This window comes from Atractosteus spatula, chromosome 11 (genome assembly GCF_055471065.1).
Source record: "Atractosteus spatula isolate fAtrSpa1 chromosome 11, fAtrSpa1.hap1, whole genome shotgun sequence".
NCBI lineage: Eukaryota > Metazoa > Chordata > Actinopteri > Semionotiformes > Lepisosteidae > Atractosteus > Atractosteus spatula.
This window is the reverse complement of record NC_142716.1, coordinates 32,182,821-32,199,254: the sequence shown is the minus strand read 5'-3', so window position 1 is coordinate 32,199,254 and position 16,434 is coordinate 32,182,821. Positions and strand designations below refer to the sequence as shown.

At 40.5% G+C, this 16,434-nt stretch overlaps 1 protein-coding gene across 1 annotated transcript in view; it reads left to right on the top strand.

Annotated features, from left to right (window-relative positions):
• frem1b (Fras1 related extracellular matrix 1b) overlaps positions 1 to 16,434 on the top strand; it is a 59,267-nt gene that overhangs the window by 36,574 nt on the left and 6,259 nt on the right. The window contains exons 23-31 of the mRNA XM_088927206.1: positions 269 to 533; positions 5,667 to 6,081; positions 10,645 to 10,846; positions 11,415 to 11,559; positions 11,766 to 11,895; positions 12,487 to 12,559; positions 13,785 to 13,934; positions 15,053 to 15,342; positions 16,207 to 16,254. Coding sequence (XP_088783332.1) covers positions 269 to 533; positions 5,667 to 6,081; positions 10,645 to 10,846; positions 11,415 to 11,559; positions 11,766 to 11,895; positions 12,487 to 12,559; positions 13,785 to 13,934; positions 15,053 to 15,342; positions 16,207 to 16,254 — 1,718 coding nt within the window. The remainder of the gene's footprint in view (positions 1 to 268; positions 534 to 5,666; positions 6,082 to 10,644; positions 10,847 to 11,414; positions 11,560 to 11,765; positions 11,896 to 12,486; positions 12,560 to 13,784; positions 13,935 to 15,052; positions 15,343 to 16,206; positions 16,255 to 16,434) is intronic.

Here is a 16,434-nt window from a genome sequence, read left to right as displayed (position 1 = left end):
AGGAAAGTACTCTTCAATTAATTAAAATTAGTACACTGTGTACAGTGTGCACAACTCGCAGTGTATTAGTGCAACATAATGCACAGTGAGTTATATGTTTAGTGAGTTGTATTTGTCCCTTATTCCCTCCACCATTTGTTATGATGGTACTGTCTTTATGCTGCACCAACTCCTTGTTTTGGAACTATAGCCTTCTCTTAAGTCGTATGATACAGCACCAATCCAGAATTGATAAGCCCACAGTCTCCCTCCTCTCTCTCTCTCCTAGGTGACATTGTTCTCCTCACCAAACCTGTAACTCTAACTGAGGGTGACAGGGTGACCTTGACGACAGATGTTCTCCTAGCAACAGATGGCACCGGCAAAGTGGAGGAGCTGCTGTATGCCGTATCTGTGCCACCTGTGCGTGGTCACATAGAGTCCATCAATTATCCCGGCCTGCCCATCGCCACGTTCAGCCAGTTGGACATAGCAGCTCAGAAAGTGTGCTACGTGCACGACAACAGCCATGAGGATGGACAGGATTCCTTCAGGTGAGCTGGGGGCAGAGGGCGAGCTGCAGGGCTACGGGGAGTCTGCAAGGCAGAGCCAGATGATCCCTTTACAGAGGGAAGTACAGAAAAGAAATTACAGTTTGAGATTTGAAATACTGAAATACGAAGCCCCTGATGGGCACGCTATATTTCTTCACACTCGCTACGCTTTTTAAAATCACAGGTACGTTCCTGTGTCAGTATGCATAGGCTGCAAAAGGAAGGAACAGGCAAAGGTTTATTCATTGCTAAAAAGAAAAGAGCACAACGTTTTGGCTGTAGAGCCTTTCATAACTGAAGAAGGCTCCACAGCTGCTACATTGTGTCTCTTTTCTTAACAGCAGGGAATAAACCTTTCACTTTTTTTGTAAATCACTGCTTGTAGCAGGCGATGAGCTGCATGGTCACATTGAATTTTACTAATTTACAGTACATCATCAATGGTTAATTATGCTTTATTTTTGTAATTATTTTCAAATACACAGTAGAAGGAAAAAATAGCATTTAAATAGAAGGCCTTTTTTACTGGACCATCAACACAACAAGATGAAATCTGAGATTTGTTGTTGCCTTTCCTAAATATTTCTATTTATATTATGAATGTTTTCTGTATTTCTCTGACAAGTTAAATTGCAATTTCTTAATTTGCTCTTGATGAAGGGCTTTTTTTATTCTCCTACATGCATATCGTACATAACAATTAAACCCATACTTGTAGTGAGAAAGGATCACGTACAGTACAACTACACAAAAAACAGAAAAGGGTCAGCATATGGTACAATCATGATAATCTTTCTAAACCTCTATGACCAGCATGCTAAATTATCAAACGCTTCTTAATGGGCTGTTGTGGGAAATTCTTCATCAGAGGAGCAGGACACAGTCTTGTGTTGATTCAGTTTTATTGAGCTCAATAAGCACACCAATGCACACTAGGTCTTCCCCACAGAACAGACAAACTGCAAGGGTTTCCCAGGTCTTATATACAGGCAGAAAGATGTTTGTTTCACAATATGGGTGCTTGTCCTGTTCTTTGATATGTAATTACTGCTTGTCCTGCTCTGTCCTGCTCTAGGTTCTGTCCTTTGATATGCAGCAGACATTGATCTGCTTTATCCTGTTTGTGGGTGTTGTTCCTGTCTTCTGTTATGTACAGTACCTTTATGTCACTGGGGCTGCTAAAGCAAGTCAGATTTATGGCATCTAAGCGTAACATTTGTTGAAGGCAAAATTAACAGACCCCAGCAACACCTTCCACAATGTGGTTAAGTGGTGATATTGCAATGCTGGATAAGTGAGATATATACATGTCCCACTTCAGGGCTAAATTGAAATTCTCCGGTAATCTGTTGACAAGGGAAGCATGATCGATAATGGAAATGCCCTGGTTTTGAGAGGGAATGCGTAGTTTTGTTAATGAGTGGGAAGAGGAGGGAAAAGAGGAAGATGGGTGGAAAGAGGAGGGGTGGCATTACGAAAGAAGGTGTGTTTTCCATGCTGTAGAAGCTACAGTAGAACGCAATGAAATACAAATCTGAATCTGTACGCCTGACCCATCATCTTGTGACTTGAGCAAAGGGAGCTCTTTTGTCACCCAAAGAGCTGGCTTTATTTCAGCCCAGGTCAGGAGGGATCAGGCTGTTTCATCAGGCAGGCAGGAGGCTGGCAAAGATGCAGTGCTCCTCTCCTCAATATGCCTATTTCTCACGGCCCAATGTGTTGATCAGGAGTCATTCACCGACTGTCTGGCTCTTTGTGTGCTTGGTATGTGTTGCCTCATGACTTTAAATTCCCTCGATAGAAAAAAAAACTGGAGCATGTCAAAAAAGAAAATTTGGCTTGACACAAAGCATTAGGACTGGGGGGTTAAAGCCATGTATGACGGGAAAAACACACATTTCCAGTATGTCTTCCATTAAAATCTGTGCGAGGCATGAAATATGAGGAGAATAGATCTGTGCCAATTTGTGAGAGGCCATGAAACGTGTGCACATGTCTTGGCTGGGTTTCTGTAACTGGTTAGGTTGACTGGGAAGGCCAGCTGGGGTGGGATGTAATGGGATTACAGTGATCCCATCAAACATACTCGGGAGTAAAGACCAGCAGATATCTCCTGAGCTGGACTGTGTTCCTTCCACATTCACATGATTGGCTAGAAAATATTTTTTTGAACATGCAAGTTGTCAGTTTAACATTAATTTAATTTTGCATCTCATGGCTATTAATTCCCTGTAGTGTTTCAGGCAGACAAAGCTACAACGTGTGCAGTCCTCTGTAGCTGATATGATCACACAATGCAATGCTGAACAGTTCTGTTAACTTCTAAAAATAAGTTTAGGCGACCTGGAGGCAGAGACTTGACATCTGACCACTTAAAAATCAAAGCATTTGATATTTGTGCCAGATTCAATATATACTGTATACTATTTCGTTGTGAGCAGTACTCAATGTCTGACACTGGGCATACTATACAGTATACATTATATAGCACACTTGAGTTCCTTTGAAAAATGAAAAAACATATGTTAAAATCTGACAATGATAACACAATAAAAGATATGCTTTGCAATAGGTTACATTGTACAAAAGTCATTATACATATAAATGAACATGTATACAGTACATTTGTATACTTATTAGTTTTACTGTCAAATTGATGTTTTACAGAATGCTAATTAACACCAATTGGTAGTGACAATAAGGCCTATCAATTCCCAAAGGACAACCTCTGTACTGTACCTTGGTGCCAAGCATGCATTACAGATGTGCAGTGACCAAAGGGCAGTGCAGTGTCGTTGACAGTAGGCCCCTGTTAATCGATGCTGATAACGATTGTTAATCACCATAATAAATTTTCCTATAGCACGTCTGTTTAATAAAATGTCATTGCACATGATACAAAAAAGTTTCTTTTTCCTGAGGATAAGCATATGTTGCAGTTACATGTATAGGTTTTTTTATATGTACAGTACAAGAACTACAGTATTCCAAATTCTTCATGATGTGCACCAAAAGTGTATGCTTAGAGCAGAGCTTAGTATCCGAAGGTTTTAGCTTGTTTATATATTTGACAAAAAACTTGATAAAGGTGACATACTGAATAAAAACAGGTATTCTGCTACCTGGGTTGTGTTTTGAAGCCAGACCCCATCAAGACTGATGAAACAAACCTTCAAATGAAGTTCTGGGTTGCAAAACAGACTGACAGATTGTTGTCAAACTGATGCAACACCAGTGCATAAAAATTAGCTTAGGGTTTTATCAACTCAGACAACATGATTTGGCCAAAGAAGGCAGAAGGGTTTTTTTTCCCCCCCCTTTTCTTTGCATTGACAGGGGATGATAAATGGAGATTATTAACCAAATAATAACTCCTGGCATTTCAGTGCATGTTGGGTTCCAAAAAAAAGGTTTTTAGAGGGATCCCACCACATAATTACCCAGAAATGTGGGACACGTCACCAGCTGTTTCACCGGTTTGGCTGAAAACAAGGTCTCCTTCTCAGCGGTTCGTGTGTATACTTATCAGCTGCAGGCACACGAGCCAGTCTGGAGAAAACATGTGTGAGAGGCAGATTGGATTGGCAGGCAGCTACGCTGTGCTCTTTTCAGTTGTTTTTTTATTGTCACTCCTGCAATCGATGTCGGCTTCCCTGAGCAGGTGTAATTTAATGGCGACAAGATACACAAACCTTGCAATCTGGAAAGAGAAGCGAAGATTCGTTGTTCTTACTCTGTCTACTACTGTGTTGTAGGAACAGAAAAGAAAAGCTGTCACCCTGAAAACCTCTGTAGGATGCTCTCTGTGGCTGGCCTGCTCTGTCACTGCTTAATTCTCTTTTACTGTATACTGCTGGTGAAGTCTCCACATTCTTTCTTTCTGTTTGTGTCTAAGTCTGATCTTCCTCTACTGCATCGGTTGTTTAATTTGATAAATTCTGCAACACTTTTCTTATGAGTCACTTGTATGCCACATTACTAATTACTGAATCACATTGTTGAGTGCTAGTACATTACATATCTCATACGTTCTGTAGCAAACATTACTAGTGAAACATGCATCGTATGTATTAATTATTAGTAACTAAATGGAATAAATTCAGTAAGTACAGTAGCTAGGCTCAGTAAGTAATTCAGTAAGTACTGAGTTTATCCATCATTTTTAAGTGCTAGTATAGTATGTTATTCATGGATAACTAACATAGGGCTTACAGGTGAGACCTGAGCTGAAATGATACCTAAATTGCTTTGTGTTGAAGTGTGACACCTCTTCAGGTGATATGGTATATCGACAGGGTTTAGCACAGTGGAGTCGACAGATTCAATTCAAGCTCTGTTGTCCCATTTGGGGAAATGCATTTTACAGCACACTCCCAACATACAGTAACAACACAATGACAGACAGGATTTACCAAGCACGAAGTCAGTGCAACAGTGTTACAGCAAGATAATGGCAAAGATAGTTACAACATTGTATGAAAGAGATGCTTTGGAGAATATCTTCCCCTCAGAACTTCTGCAACTTTCTGCTGTTTCACAAAGCAAATTAAGTGGCTCACAATAGCAGTTGGCCATTTGGTTTAATAGTGAGACTCTCAAGCCCATGTCAAGCTCCTTGGATTTCATTAAATGAAACATCTAAAGTTAGACAGAGCCTTTAATTGACCTTACCTGCACCATTTTTGCTTCCTATTAACTGAGAGTTGTTCTTTTGCATTTAACGCGGTCAAGAAGATGCATTTAGGTTAATTATAAAGAGTTGTGCGTTACAGTTGGAATAAAGCTCCTGGACACAGCCAAGCTAGTGACAAACTCTCAGAAAACTTAGATATTAAATTAAGTAGCTTAGAAGAAAAAACATGTGGCTTTGTGAAATACACATTATTAGCTCATCATCGTTGAGCAACTGACAATCTCGATGTAACCCAAATTTCTAGCAGTCTTTCATTGGAGAGCTCATTCTGACTCATCCGGAATAGGGGTTGTTTTGTTTTTTGAATGAAGAACAGTTTTTGGGCTAAACAGTCTGGGTGGGGACAGAGATTATCCTGGGCGTGTTTCTAGACAAGCCGATTTACTACATCACAATATACTTAATGGAAATGTTGCTGTGCTTTGTATGATTGCGAACAGCTTTGTGATTAGCAATGGAAGGACCTCTAAGAACGGCTCCCTGGCCTTCATCATCGAACACACGGATCGCATTCCTCCAACATTGCTTCTCAAAGGAGGCATCCGGGTGCTGGAGGGTGCCACGGTGACCATCTCGCAAGACATTCTGGAGCTCCGTGACCCAGACACTGCGGTACAAAATCTCACCTTTTCCATGGCCCAGCTTCCTCAGCATGGCAGGCTTTTCCTGAAGGGAAAGCCCCTTTCCCAGGCTTCTTTCACACAGGCTGACATCAACCACCTGGATGTGACCTACCAGCACAGTGGAGGACCAGCAGTGATTGACAAGATCTTGCTCACGGCTTCTGATGGGACCAATGATGGTTTTCTCCTTTATGGGCAGCTGAGAAAAGAGCCCATTGCCTTCACTATACAGGTACAGCATGTCTCTGTTAATGTTAGCAGTCATTCATTTGATTGAGCAATCAACAGAATGATTTTATTTCATGTTTTTTTTATCATAGGTTCTCAAAGTGCTTAATTTAGTCCATTTACAACTGCATGATCACAGATTGGTGCTGTACTACATTTTATAAAATATAATCATGGTTAACAGATTAGGTAGAACTACCAAAAATGAAATATGTACATTTTCTAAGATGAAAAAGATCATTATATATTGTGAAGGAACAAGTAATAGGTTTATTCCATGCTGAAAAAAAGAAGAAAGAACACAACGTTTCGGCCGTGGAGCCTTCTTCAGACACCTGAAGAAGGCTCCACGGCCGAAACGTTGTGTTCTTTCTTCTTTTTTTCAGCATGGAATAAACCTATTACTTGTTCCTTTGCAGCCTACACATGCTGACGCAGCTACCCACCTGAATTATATATTGTGTATCACTAAACAGGACTGAAGGTACTAGGAGTGGTTAAAACACAGAAGAAGACATTCAAGCCATCATGCTTGTTTGAAATTTTGCAGCTGAATCTGAGGAGTTTTTGCAGACTTTTCTTGAGGTCTCCCAGGGCTTCAGACTCATGGTCAAGCATATTGTTGCCCGTACCCACTACACTTACTGTGGTACATAGTATTTCCAACCTTAAACGCACTTCTGCTTAAACTACAGTTGAGTCCTAGGGTTCTTGTTTCATTATTCAGCCTGAAGTAGCCCATCTGTCCTTTGTCAGTACTTTAGTGCAGCACATGTTGAACACTCCCCTAGTCTGTTCAGAATTTTCCACAGTTCAAAACAGAGGAAATGCATTTCTTCTCATCTGTCCATGTCCATTTTAGATGGAGGACTTCTGGTCTCTCTTCTCTATGCTCTTTGCAAAAGCAGAGCTTATGGAACACAGTAACCTCAATTTTTTTGCAGGCTACAACATTCTATATTTGCTATTCAATGTTCTATATTCAGTATTTGCTATATTCTTAATAGGGTCTTACCAAAGCATGATCTGGTTTTAAAAATACTTCAGTTCCAGGTAGACACGTGGCCAGTGCGTTTTTGTTCTGGCAGGTGCAGTGCACCACTAATAGACAGCAAGAATGCATGCATCATTGTTTCTGCATCAGCAGGCATTGATTGGAACGTTACCGGACGGTACCTGTTAGAACCCAAACTGGTGGAGGGTAAAGAAAAGCTGTGGAAGGAAGAAAGGTAGCAATGAAGAATTGCCCGTGCTGGCAGGAAAGGCAAGAGTTAATTAAGATCGGCCGCCGAAGGTGGCAGCATGCGGAAACGAATCTTGGCCAGGTTGCCTGGTACGTTGTCCTCCTTTCCCCCTGTGACATGCCCACTTTAAAATTCTGCTGAGCTGTCAGCGGCTCAGCTAACGTGCTGGCCAGCAGCCGGAAGACAAGCCTCTGAGGAAGGTGTGTTTGTCTGCCCAGGTGAAGCCAGTCGGCCCAGGAAAGTTTCTGCTAGCCCCCTGCAGGATACAAATTGTCACTTGGTTGGATTCACATGCTTTTACTGTGGGGCGCAGCACGTTAAAGTTTTAGCTTACTGTAATCCCTGGCTGCCTTCCTGAACTTTGAGGTCTTATTTCCGAAAATGTCCTGGTGGGTTGTTTTTTTTTTTTGTTGTAAGTTTCGTTTTAAAAACACAAAGTTCTTTCTTTAGTTGATATTGTTAAATATCACATAAGTCGTATATCTGTGAAGTGATCAAGCCTTTTGGGGAGCTGTGTTACTCATGAAAGTAAGAATGGGTTTTATAGTCATTTAAGAGAATGTTAATTGTACCAGAAAAGGGTGGATAATTTAGATGAGGACATTTTCAGTGAGAAGACTCTTATGATAAGTAATATTGTCAGTCAAACTCATACCATTTAATTGTTTTTTCAGAAATAAGTTATTAAACTATAAAATAGCTTATAGTATTTGTATCATAGCATTAGCTTTATCACTAACATTACATTAATAATTATAATTACAATTATTAATTTAATAAGGATCTCTTGCTATTAAGATAAAGTTAGAAACCCCAAAGTGATATTAAATTTAGTAGCACTATGGAAACAGGAGTGTCACTTTGCTTTAACCCATTATATTTTCTTGACGTGATCTTAATAAGGACCATGAAACAGAAAAGTCTAGTTTCCAAGATATTTCATGTAGATCTTACTGCTCCACTAGAAATGGATTCCAAAAATCAAATGAGCTTCGAATACAGTACATTGTGAAAGTAAATTGCAAACTAGTTTGTTTTAATTTTGGCATGCTGTACTGAATAGATGTCTTAAACTATTAAGTTTAAGTTCAGATCAGAACTGAAGCACCTTATCCTTCTGCGTTCTCAGTATCTTTAAAGTGCAAAAGAACAAAACCAATGCATAAATGTCTGCTTTGCTTTGCGTTTTCAGTAAGAAAGAACACAGGACAACTGCAAATAAAATACATTAGAATCAATCCTCCTCACGCACAGATTTTACATTTTGATACTCATTACACTCAGTAATGTCCTCAATAATGTCCTCAGTAACTTTTTCTTGTACTGTAGGCCTTTTTGTTTGTATGTACAGTAATACCCTTGATTCACTCTGGTCCTACTCCTGGTTTTTCAGTGTTATACCTGTATGTGTTTTTAAACACCACCAAAAATTCACACTCATCCTAGTCAATTAGATTCATTTAATTACAACTGATTGTAATGCTGGCTGTCCTACAGCTCAATAGAAGCAGGTGTCCAAAACTGATTCTGTAAATGCCTGAAAATCATCAGCCTAACTTGTATTATGGTCCAAGTATGAGCTTGACCACCTGTCTGGCCTAAATACAGTGGCATATGCAGAAGCTGATACAGTACTAGTAAGTGGATCTAGGCTGCTCAAACTTTGAAAAACCCATTTTCAAACCCAGTTTTCTGTGATCACGTATGTGACATAAACCATTTGTCACACATATTGATAACTGATATTGATTTTTGTTTTATTGTGACATTTTAGAAGAACAATTAACTAGGTATGTGTTAGAACATGAACAGATGAGGCTGAACTTCTGTATGCCCATACTGAGAAAGGAAAGGTAGATTTATGTTGTGCACATGGGTCAAAAGATTTAATAAAAACATGGAACTTTGTGAAAAATTTAAAAACATTTCATTTTTCATTCATTTATTTGCACATAATTGCAGTTAAATCTACTCTCAAACATATATATATATACACTGTACACTGTGTGTTTATATGTATAGGTAATGTGTTTGGTGGGAAAGACAAGGCTAGCACTGAAATTGAATAACAGACGCGGTCAGTGGATTATGAAAGTTGTACGTGAATATGTTTTGGTCTTCCTTCCTGGTACGCAGTCGATCACTTAATGATCCCTATGCCGCAGTACAGTAGCATGGGATAACATGAGTGCGCCCTCTAGTGGTCACAACGACTGGATGCAGAACACAGAACCTGTGTGGTATGTACTGTACTAGAATGAGCACGCCCTCTAGTGGTCACTGACTGCAGAGAACAGAGCAGATAGTTCATGTGTATTGGAATGACAATGCAATTTAAATACTTATTTCATGTATATAATACAATGCTGAAGCTGTGTTTGTTCTCCATAAAATATAACTAGATACTGTTCATTCAGGGACTTAAAGGAATGTCCTACACTGAAAGGCTGAAGGAACTGAACCTTTTTAGTCTTGATCAGATAATATTACAAGGGGACCTGAAAACAAGTAATCAAAATCCTCAAAGCCAATGACAAAGTCAACACTGCCAATTTCTTCAGAATGAACAGTGAAACAGGAACCAGGGGACACAAGTGGCAACTACTGTACATGGAAGTGCATTTAAAACTGAGAACAGGAGGCACTTTCGTACCTAAAGGGTTGTGGGAGGATGGAACACGCTACTCAGCCATGTTGTTGAAGCGGATACCCTGGCTTCTTTGAAGAAACTGCTGGGTGAGATCTGGGGGTCAGTTCATTACTAACCCCCAAATAGGCAAGATGAAACAAAAGGCCTCCTCTCGCTTATAACCTTCCTTATTTTCTCATGCAAAACCTCCAGCACTGAAAATGAACTATTCGGATTTAGCTGAATTAATAGCAAACTGGCCACAAACTGTTCTCCCCCCCTACCCTCTGGCAAGCGATACCGCACTGTTAAAGTGAGGAACACTAAACTCAAGACCAGCTTCTATCCCACTGCAGTATGCATCCTCAACAGCTAACTGCAGTGCCTTAATACACATCCGCACTACGCACTTTTTACATACTGTAGTCTACCATTTTTTTTCTCTTGGTCTCACTACTACAGTGCGAATTTATTTTTCCACAACATATTTATTGTTCCTATCATCTACATTGTGTGGTGTTGTCTGTTGTACTGTGTATGTCCCGAGAGATCAGCGCGATTAAGAATTCCAATGTACGTGTACTGTACATATGGCAATAAACTACTCTACTACAACTCTACAAACCTTCCTCCGCCAAATTTGGATTTTGTTTATCCCTGCTTTGGGTCGTCCCATGACTGTGGTGTATTTCAGGTGGATCTCATTGACAAGGCGGCGCCCAGAGTGGTCTCCAAGGAGACCCCCAGCACGGTGGAGAACCTCAAGGATGGTCGTCATGGAATCTGCATCTCCTCCCGCCACCTGAAGGCCTCAGACCCCGACAGCGAGGACCAGGAGCTGGAGTTCACAATCCTCCGCCCACCTTTCTTTGGATACCTGGAGAACGCGCTCACAGGTCCTTCATTGTTTCACATTCTGGAGTTCTGCTCGACTGAAATGGCAAAAGTCAGTTCTCCAACTCGGTTTTGCCCTTTCCTCTCTGGGGTTTGATTGTCATTGTTATTTCATCATTACAGCTATAATAGAAGTAGTGTTTTAATATTTATAAAAACAATGTCAAAAGCAATAACAATATAAAGCCATGTAGATTTTAAACATATTTATTATTTTTTCATCTAAGTTCATTGTTACACTTCTGAAGAAAACTGAGTTTATTAACATTATCAATAACAGAATAATAACAGTATATTTATTATTCTGTATATTAATAACAATAAATGTATATTTCAATTTTCATTTTTGAACTAAATCCCAGCATCTTTTAATTTAACTAAATATTGTCCTGCTGTTTGCCTACAAAAAGTAATGCTTTTGCAAAATTGAGGTTATCATTGCACACTGGGAAACTTAAGTTGCTCTTGCTAGCCTCTTGCATCTGCACACCTGTGAATAAAATCTTCCTGAAACTGGAGCGTGTGAGGACAGGTTTACAGGGTGTAATATCTTTTCACTCCCTTGAGCAGGTGGGTATGTCCAAGGGCGCTTCACTCAGAAGGATCTGAACCAGCGTGCCATTCGCTACATCATCAACCCAGCTATCGAAGTCACCAGTGACAGCTTCGAGTTCAAAGTCAGTGATCCAGCCGGAAATTCCATATTACCTGAAGTGTGAGCTCATTTTACATAAGAAATTTGACCCATGAAAATGACCCATAAACTATGATGGATAATTTTAATACAGTCAACAATTGTCCTGTGAAGGTGTCCCATGTCCTGTAGGTCTTTAGCATCTTCATAAACCCCTTTCTTTTTGTGTACTGCTCCGACGTTCAGTAGGTTTCGTTATTCTTTAAATTGGATTCTTCTCCACGCAGGCTGTCTTTCCAGTGGTCTCGGGTTGAGCTGGCCGCCACGTGTTTCCGTGTTTGTGAAAACGTGGGCACCTTCTCTGTCCAGATTGTCCGCACTGGCACCAGTGGAGAGCCTTCATATGTTGGCATTCAGGTGAGTGGACCAATACACCTGCTGGCCATCAGTTATAACACTGCACTGGATGACAATGGGTTTTTTTTGCCAGATGTTTACTGGGTCTTTCCCAATGCAAAAACACCAGCAAGGTTTCAAGGATAAATGTTTTATTTATTTTAAAATTATCCGTCCAATGGTCACTTGAGCAATCTTGATGAAATAACCTTATTATTAATAACATTATTAATTAGTATTATTATTAATAAGACATTTAGGTCCAGGCATTTCAAGAAAAATACTAATGTTTTCTAAGCCTTTAAGCTTATAGAATACAACTGTGTGCAGTTGTCTTAACAACTAAGGAAATTCTTTAAACAAACTAGAGCTGCATCCCTGGCATTTAAGCATCCTTTCCTGTGCTTTTGGTTTTTTGCCTGTAGCTTGCAGGGTCTGTTCAATGAAAAAACACCATCAATTCTAGTCTAAAGCAGTGCATATGGAATTTAATATGCATGTGTTTGTTTTTTTGTAGTAACTTAAGTAATACCAATAACTTTAATATCTCCATGCAACTGAAAACCCTTAAAATGGCAAGGAATTCAGGACAGCATTTGTGTTCTGGTTCAGGCAGAGGAAGGTACAGCCAAAGTGGGCCGGGACTTCACTCACAGCTCAGCCTCTCTGATCCAGTTTGACCCAGGTGAGTGCAAACCTGTCCTTATCAGTACCCACCTCAGCCGCAGGGAGCAACAGCTTCTACCTGTGTATATAGATATGACCCAAAATCATAAAAGCTGTGGCAGACACTGCCATAGCTCATATAGACATGCAAACAAACACATACTGTAATATATTTATTAACTTTTAATCACCAATTACTCTGATACACACTCAGTTTGGATTAGATTGTCATGGGACTGGGATGAGATCAGGAGATTGGATGAGATTGCCATGCTCAATAACAAGTTATTGTTACAATGGCAACTGGTGGAGACTATGCACGCATCAGTCCATGGTTACGCAGCCAGACAGGAACCCTGTTCCACCTGTGCCCAATTTACAACCACTCCCGTCTCAGATGGATCAGATTTAAAATCTCCATGCACTTTCCTTCGGGATCTGTTCACATAATGGAGCCTTGCTCCGATTCCTCGCTTTGTTCTCCAATCTTGAGTTCTCTGCTTGTGCTGTTTCTAGATTCTTGACCTTGCTTCGTCTTGATCTTGTCTCCTGGATTTGCCCTCATGCTTGTGAACTGCAATTTACACAATAACAAACTTTGCTTGATTGCCTCGACCCCATTTGTAGATTTCCCTTATGTGCTGGGTTTCCGTGTCATGATTCAGACTATATGTATCGGGACTGGTTTTTTGTCTGCCCATTTACCATGCTGGCCTGTGCCTGCTCGTTTGCCTATTCCGCCCGCACTTGGGTTCTTCTCAAGGCCCACAAACTGCTGCTTACTCTGGTACAAGCCAGTCTGTTTTTCACATGACAGCCAAGCTGCCAGTTCTGCGTTTTTCACATCTCAGTTTGCAGCTACGAAACCCACAGCTGAACCTGTTCAACCTTGCAAGGAAGAAGATCACATGGAACACCTCAAGTGCCACAGTATTTAAGTCTTTCATGCTGTCCCACCCTGATTTCGAACAATTTTATATTCCATTTAGATAATGAATGCAATCAAATTAGCAAAAATTGTCCCAATAATTTGAGTTCTGAAATAATGACATGTAAGATATTTTTGCAAAAAAATGACTGATTTTTAGAATCAAGGAAGAGATTTCTGTAAAATGGTCAAGATAAGACATTATCATGATCTACAGTAGGTATCTAGTAGTTTTATAATAAACGAACACTACAGGACTGTGAAATAGAAATATGAGATCTAAGCTCTAATCTTCTGCCTGCCTGCTTTTCTGCAGGAGTCAACACAAAATCCTGGAACATCTTCTTGCGGGACGACGGGCTGGAGGAGAGTCATGAGAAGTTTCAGATCCTCTTGAGGGCACCAAAGAACGCAGTCTTGGGTCAGAAGAACAGGGCCACTGTGGAGATAGTGGATCCCAGAGGAGGTACGCTTGAAACAGGAAGTAGTGCTCCTGGTCAGACAAGTGCCAAAAATTAGTTTTGTATGGGAAGAAGTCCTAACTTAATTTAAACAAATTGAAGGTGTAGCTTGAGCATGAAACATCTAAACTGATACAAATGGAAATAATGGTGAATACATTTAATACTCAGGACAGGAGGCACTTTACACAGAGCGTGAGACTACAACGAAATACAGTACTCAACCATATTCTTGGAGGTGATACTCTGAGATCCTTCATGAAATACCTAAAATAAACTTAAATGTATCTTCCATATTGTGAGAATGTTCATTTGTTAGTATTATGTTACAGTTATTTATTTATACAGTGCCTGTGTTAAGTATTCAACCCCACCAATCTCACAATACTGTATGTTCCTGAAAACCCCTGTGGATGGAAAAACTGCAGTTGGTAAAAACTTGAGTATATGGGAAGCAGAGGGTCAGGTTCCTGCACTCTGTGGTTTTATTCCTGTAACATCTTTGAATACTGCTACTGTCATGAGTTTACTACAGTATCCCTGCTCTTCAGAACACCCTATAATCTTCTTGCCTCTCCTCCTGATGAGCTCTTCAACACTTTGAACACAGTGCTGAGATGCTTTGTTTAAGAGATAATTCTTCTTTCTTGCTCCCTGTGTTTGGTTACTGAGGGAAACATTTTTTAGTGCATTAATACTCAGACATTTAGCAAACAGGACCATGTGGAGTCTGCTTGTCACTTGCAAAATTGCTGCTCCACTGTAGCTGTTAATTTCAATAGCTTGCCAGTTAATTGTACACTGACAAGTGTAAATTGCTCTTAGCAAAGTCTGTAGCAAACACTGTGTAAAAGGAAGTCTTCAGTGCAGTTGCTCACTTCCTAAATGAGGGAAACTCGGAAACACATTTCCTGGCAAAGGGTCGATACAAATCATTAAACTTGCCTTAGACTGTAAGAATTGAAAACGACTTTTAAAATGGTCCAGTTAAGGAAATACAATCAAATAGTGCAGTGCTGCAGGTAAGAGCTCAAAGCAGACATCAGCGCCAGAGTTGTGAAACCCTGTTGTGTGAAGCCCCTCACTGCACTGAGATGTGGAACTGAATGAGTGTGTTTGTCAGGGAGCTGTGACCCTGAGGAGCTCCACCCGGAGGAGGAGGAGGAGGAGGAAAGAGAGATTAAAGGCCCTCCTGTGCTCTTTCTGCCTGGGGAGGACGACGAATCCGTTTCCGGAAGAGAGAAGAGACCCACACTGGAGGGAGAGGTCCCTTGGAAGCGTTTCCCCCCCCAACCCCGTGGCGACGTCCCCGACGCTCATCGCTTTGCGGACTACAGCGAGGGCGAAATTCCGGGCCAGCTCTCCACGCAGAGAGAGCATCTGCGCATCAGTGGGAGCAGCGGCAGCACAAGGGTGTGGAATAAATTATAACCTGCATCTTTATAGATACTGGAAATTATAAAAAAGGTCGCGTTAAGCTAGTAAATGGATCAATTAAGTAACTGAGTAACCAGAACACAATGAAGTTATTTGGACCAGGGTGGAACAAGTGCTAGATCCCTGAAAGACCCCATAGGCCTAAGAGACAAGATTGCCAATACTTTTTTTTTTTCATTTTACATCTAGTGGGCAGCATGGTGGTGCAGTGGTTAGCATTGCTGGCTTACAGCACTGGGGCCCTGGGTTCAATTTCCTAAGCTGCCATCTCCATGGAGTTTCTATGTTCTCCCCACGTTTGCAAGGGGTTCTTCTAGATTCTCCAGTTTCTTCCCTCTGTCCAAGGACATACTGATAGGTTAATTGGCTTCCAGGAAACTTGGCCCTGGTGTGAGTGTTTGTGTGTCTGAGTTTCTGCCCTGCAATGGACTGGTGTCCCATACGGGTTGTACCCTGCCTTACGCCTGTTGGTTGCTGGGATAGGCCCTGACTCTCCCGCAACCCTGAATTCAAAGAGGTAAGAACATGGATGGATGGATTTATCATTAAACCTTGATTAAAAAATGAGTTTAGCATTCCCTTGAATCTAATGTTTTTCCATCACTATAAGGAATGTAAATGGCAGACGGTGCTTCAGAAATACGCAATGTACTGTACTTTTATACAGCTAGTTTTTGATGTTTGGATAATTTTTTGTACAGTAGCTTAGAAAAAGGCATGAACTAAGTGATACTAAAACAAGACTTTAATTTTGTATCTATTGTTGTAAAACACCCAAAGAAGCTTTTTTATTAAAAAGTGTTTAATAGTTGTTTTGTTTCCTCTGTGTTTAAATTCAAGATTTATCCCCCAGAAATGAAGATGAAAAACAGACAGACAATTTGGACGGTGAGATCAGTTTTTAAATATAAAGATTATGGAGGTCGTAGGAATTATAGCAATGAAGGGAATGAAACTGGTATGCAGGACAAATCTGTATGCGATTTAATAACTAAGAAATGTCCTGTATGAGAACTAAGCGTTTCTATAGAATAATAGAATGAGAAAGACATTAGGGTAGATTTGATA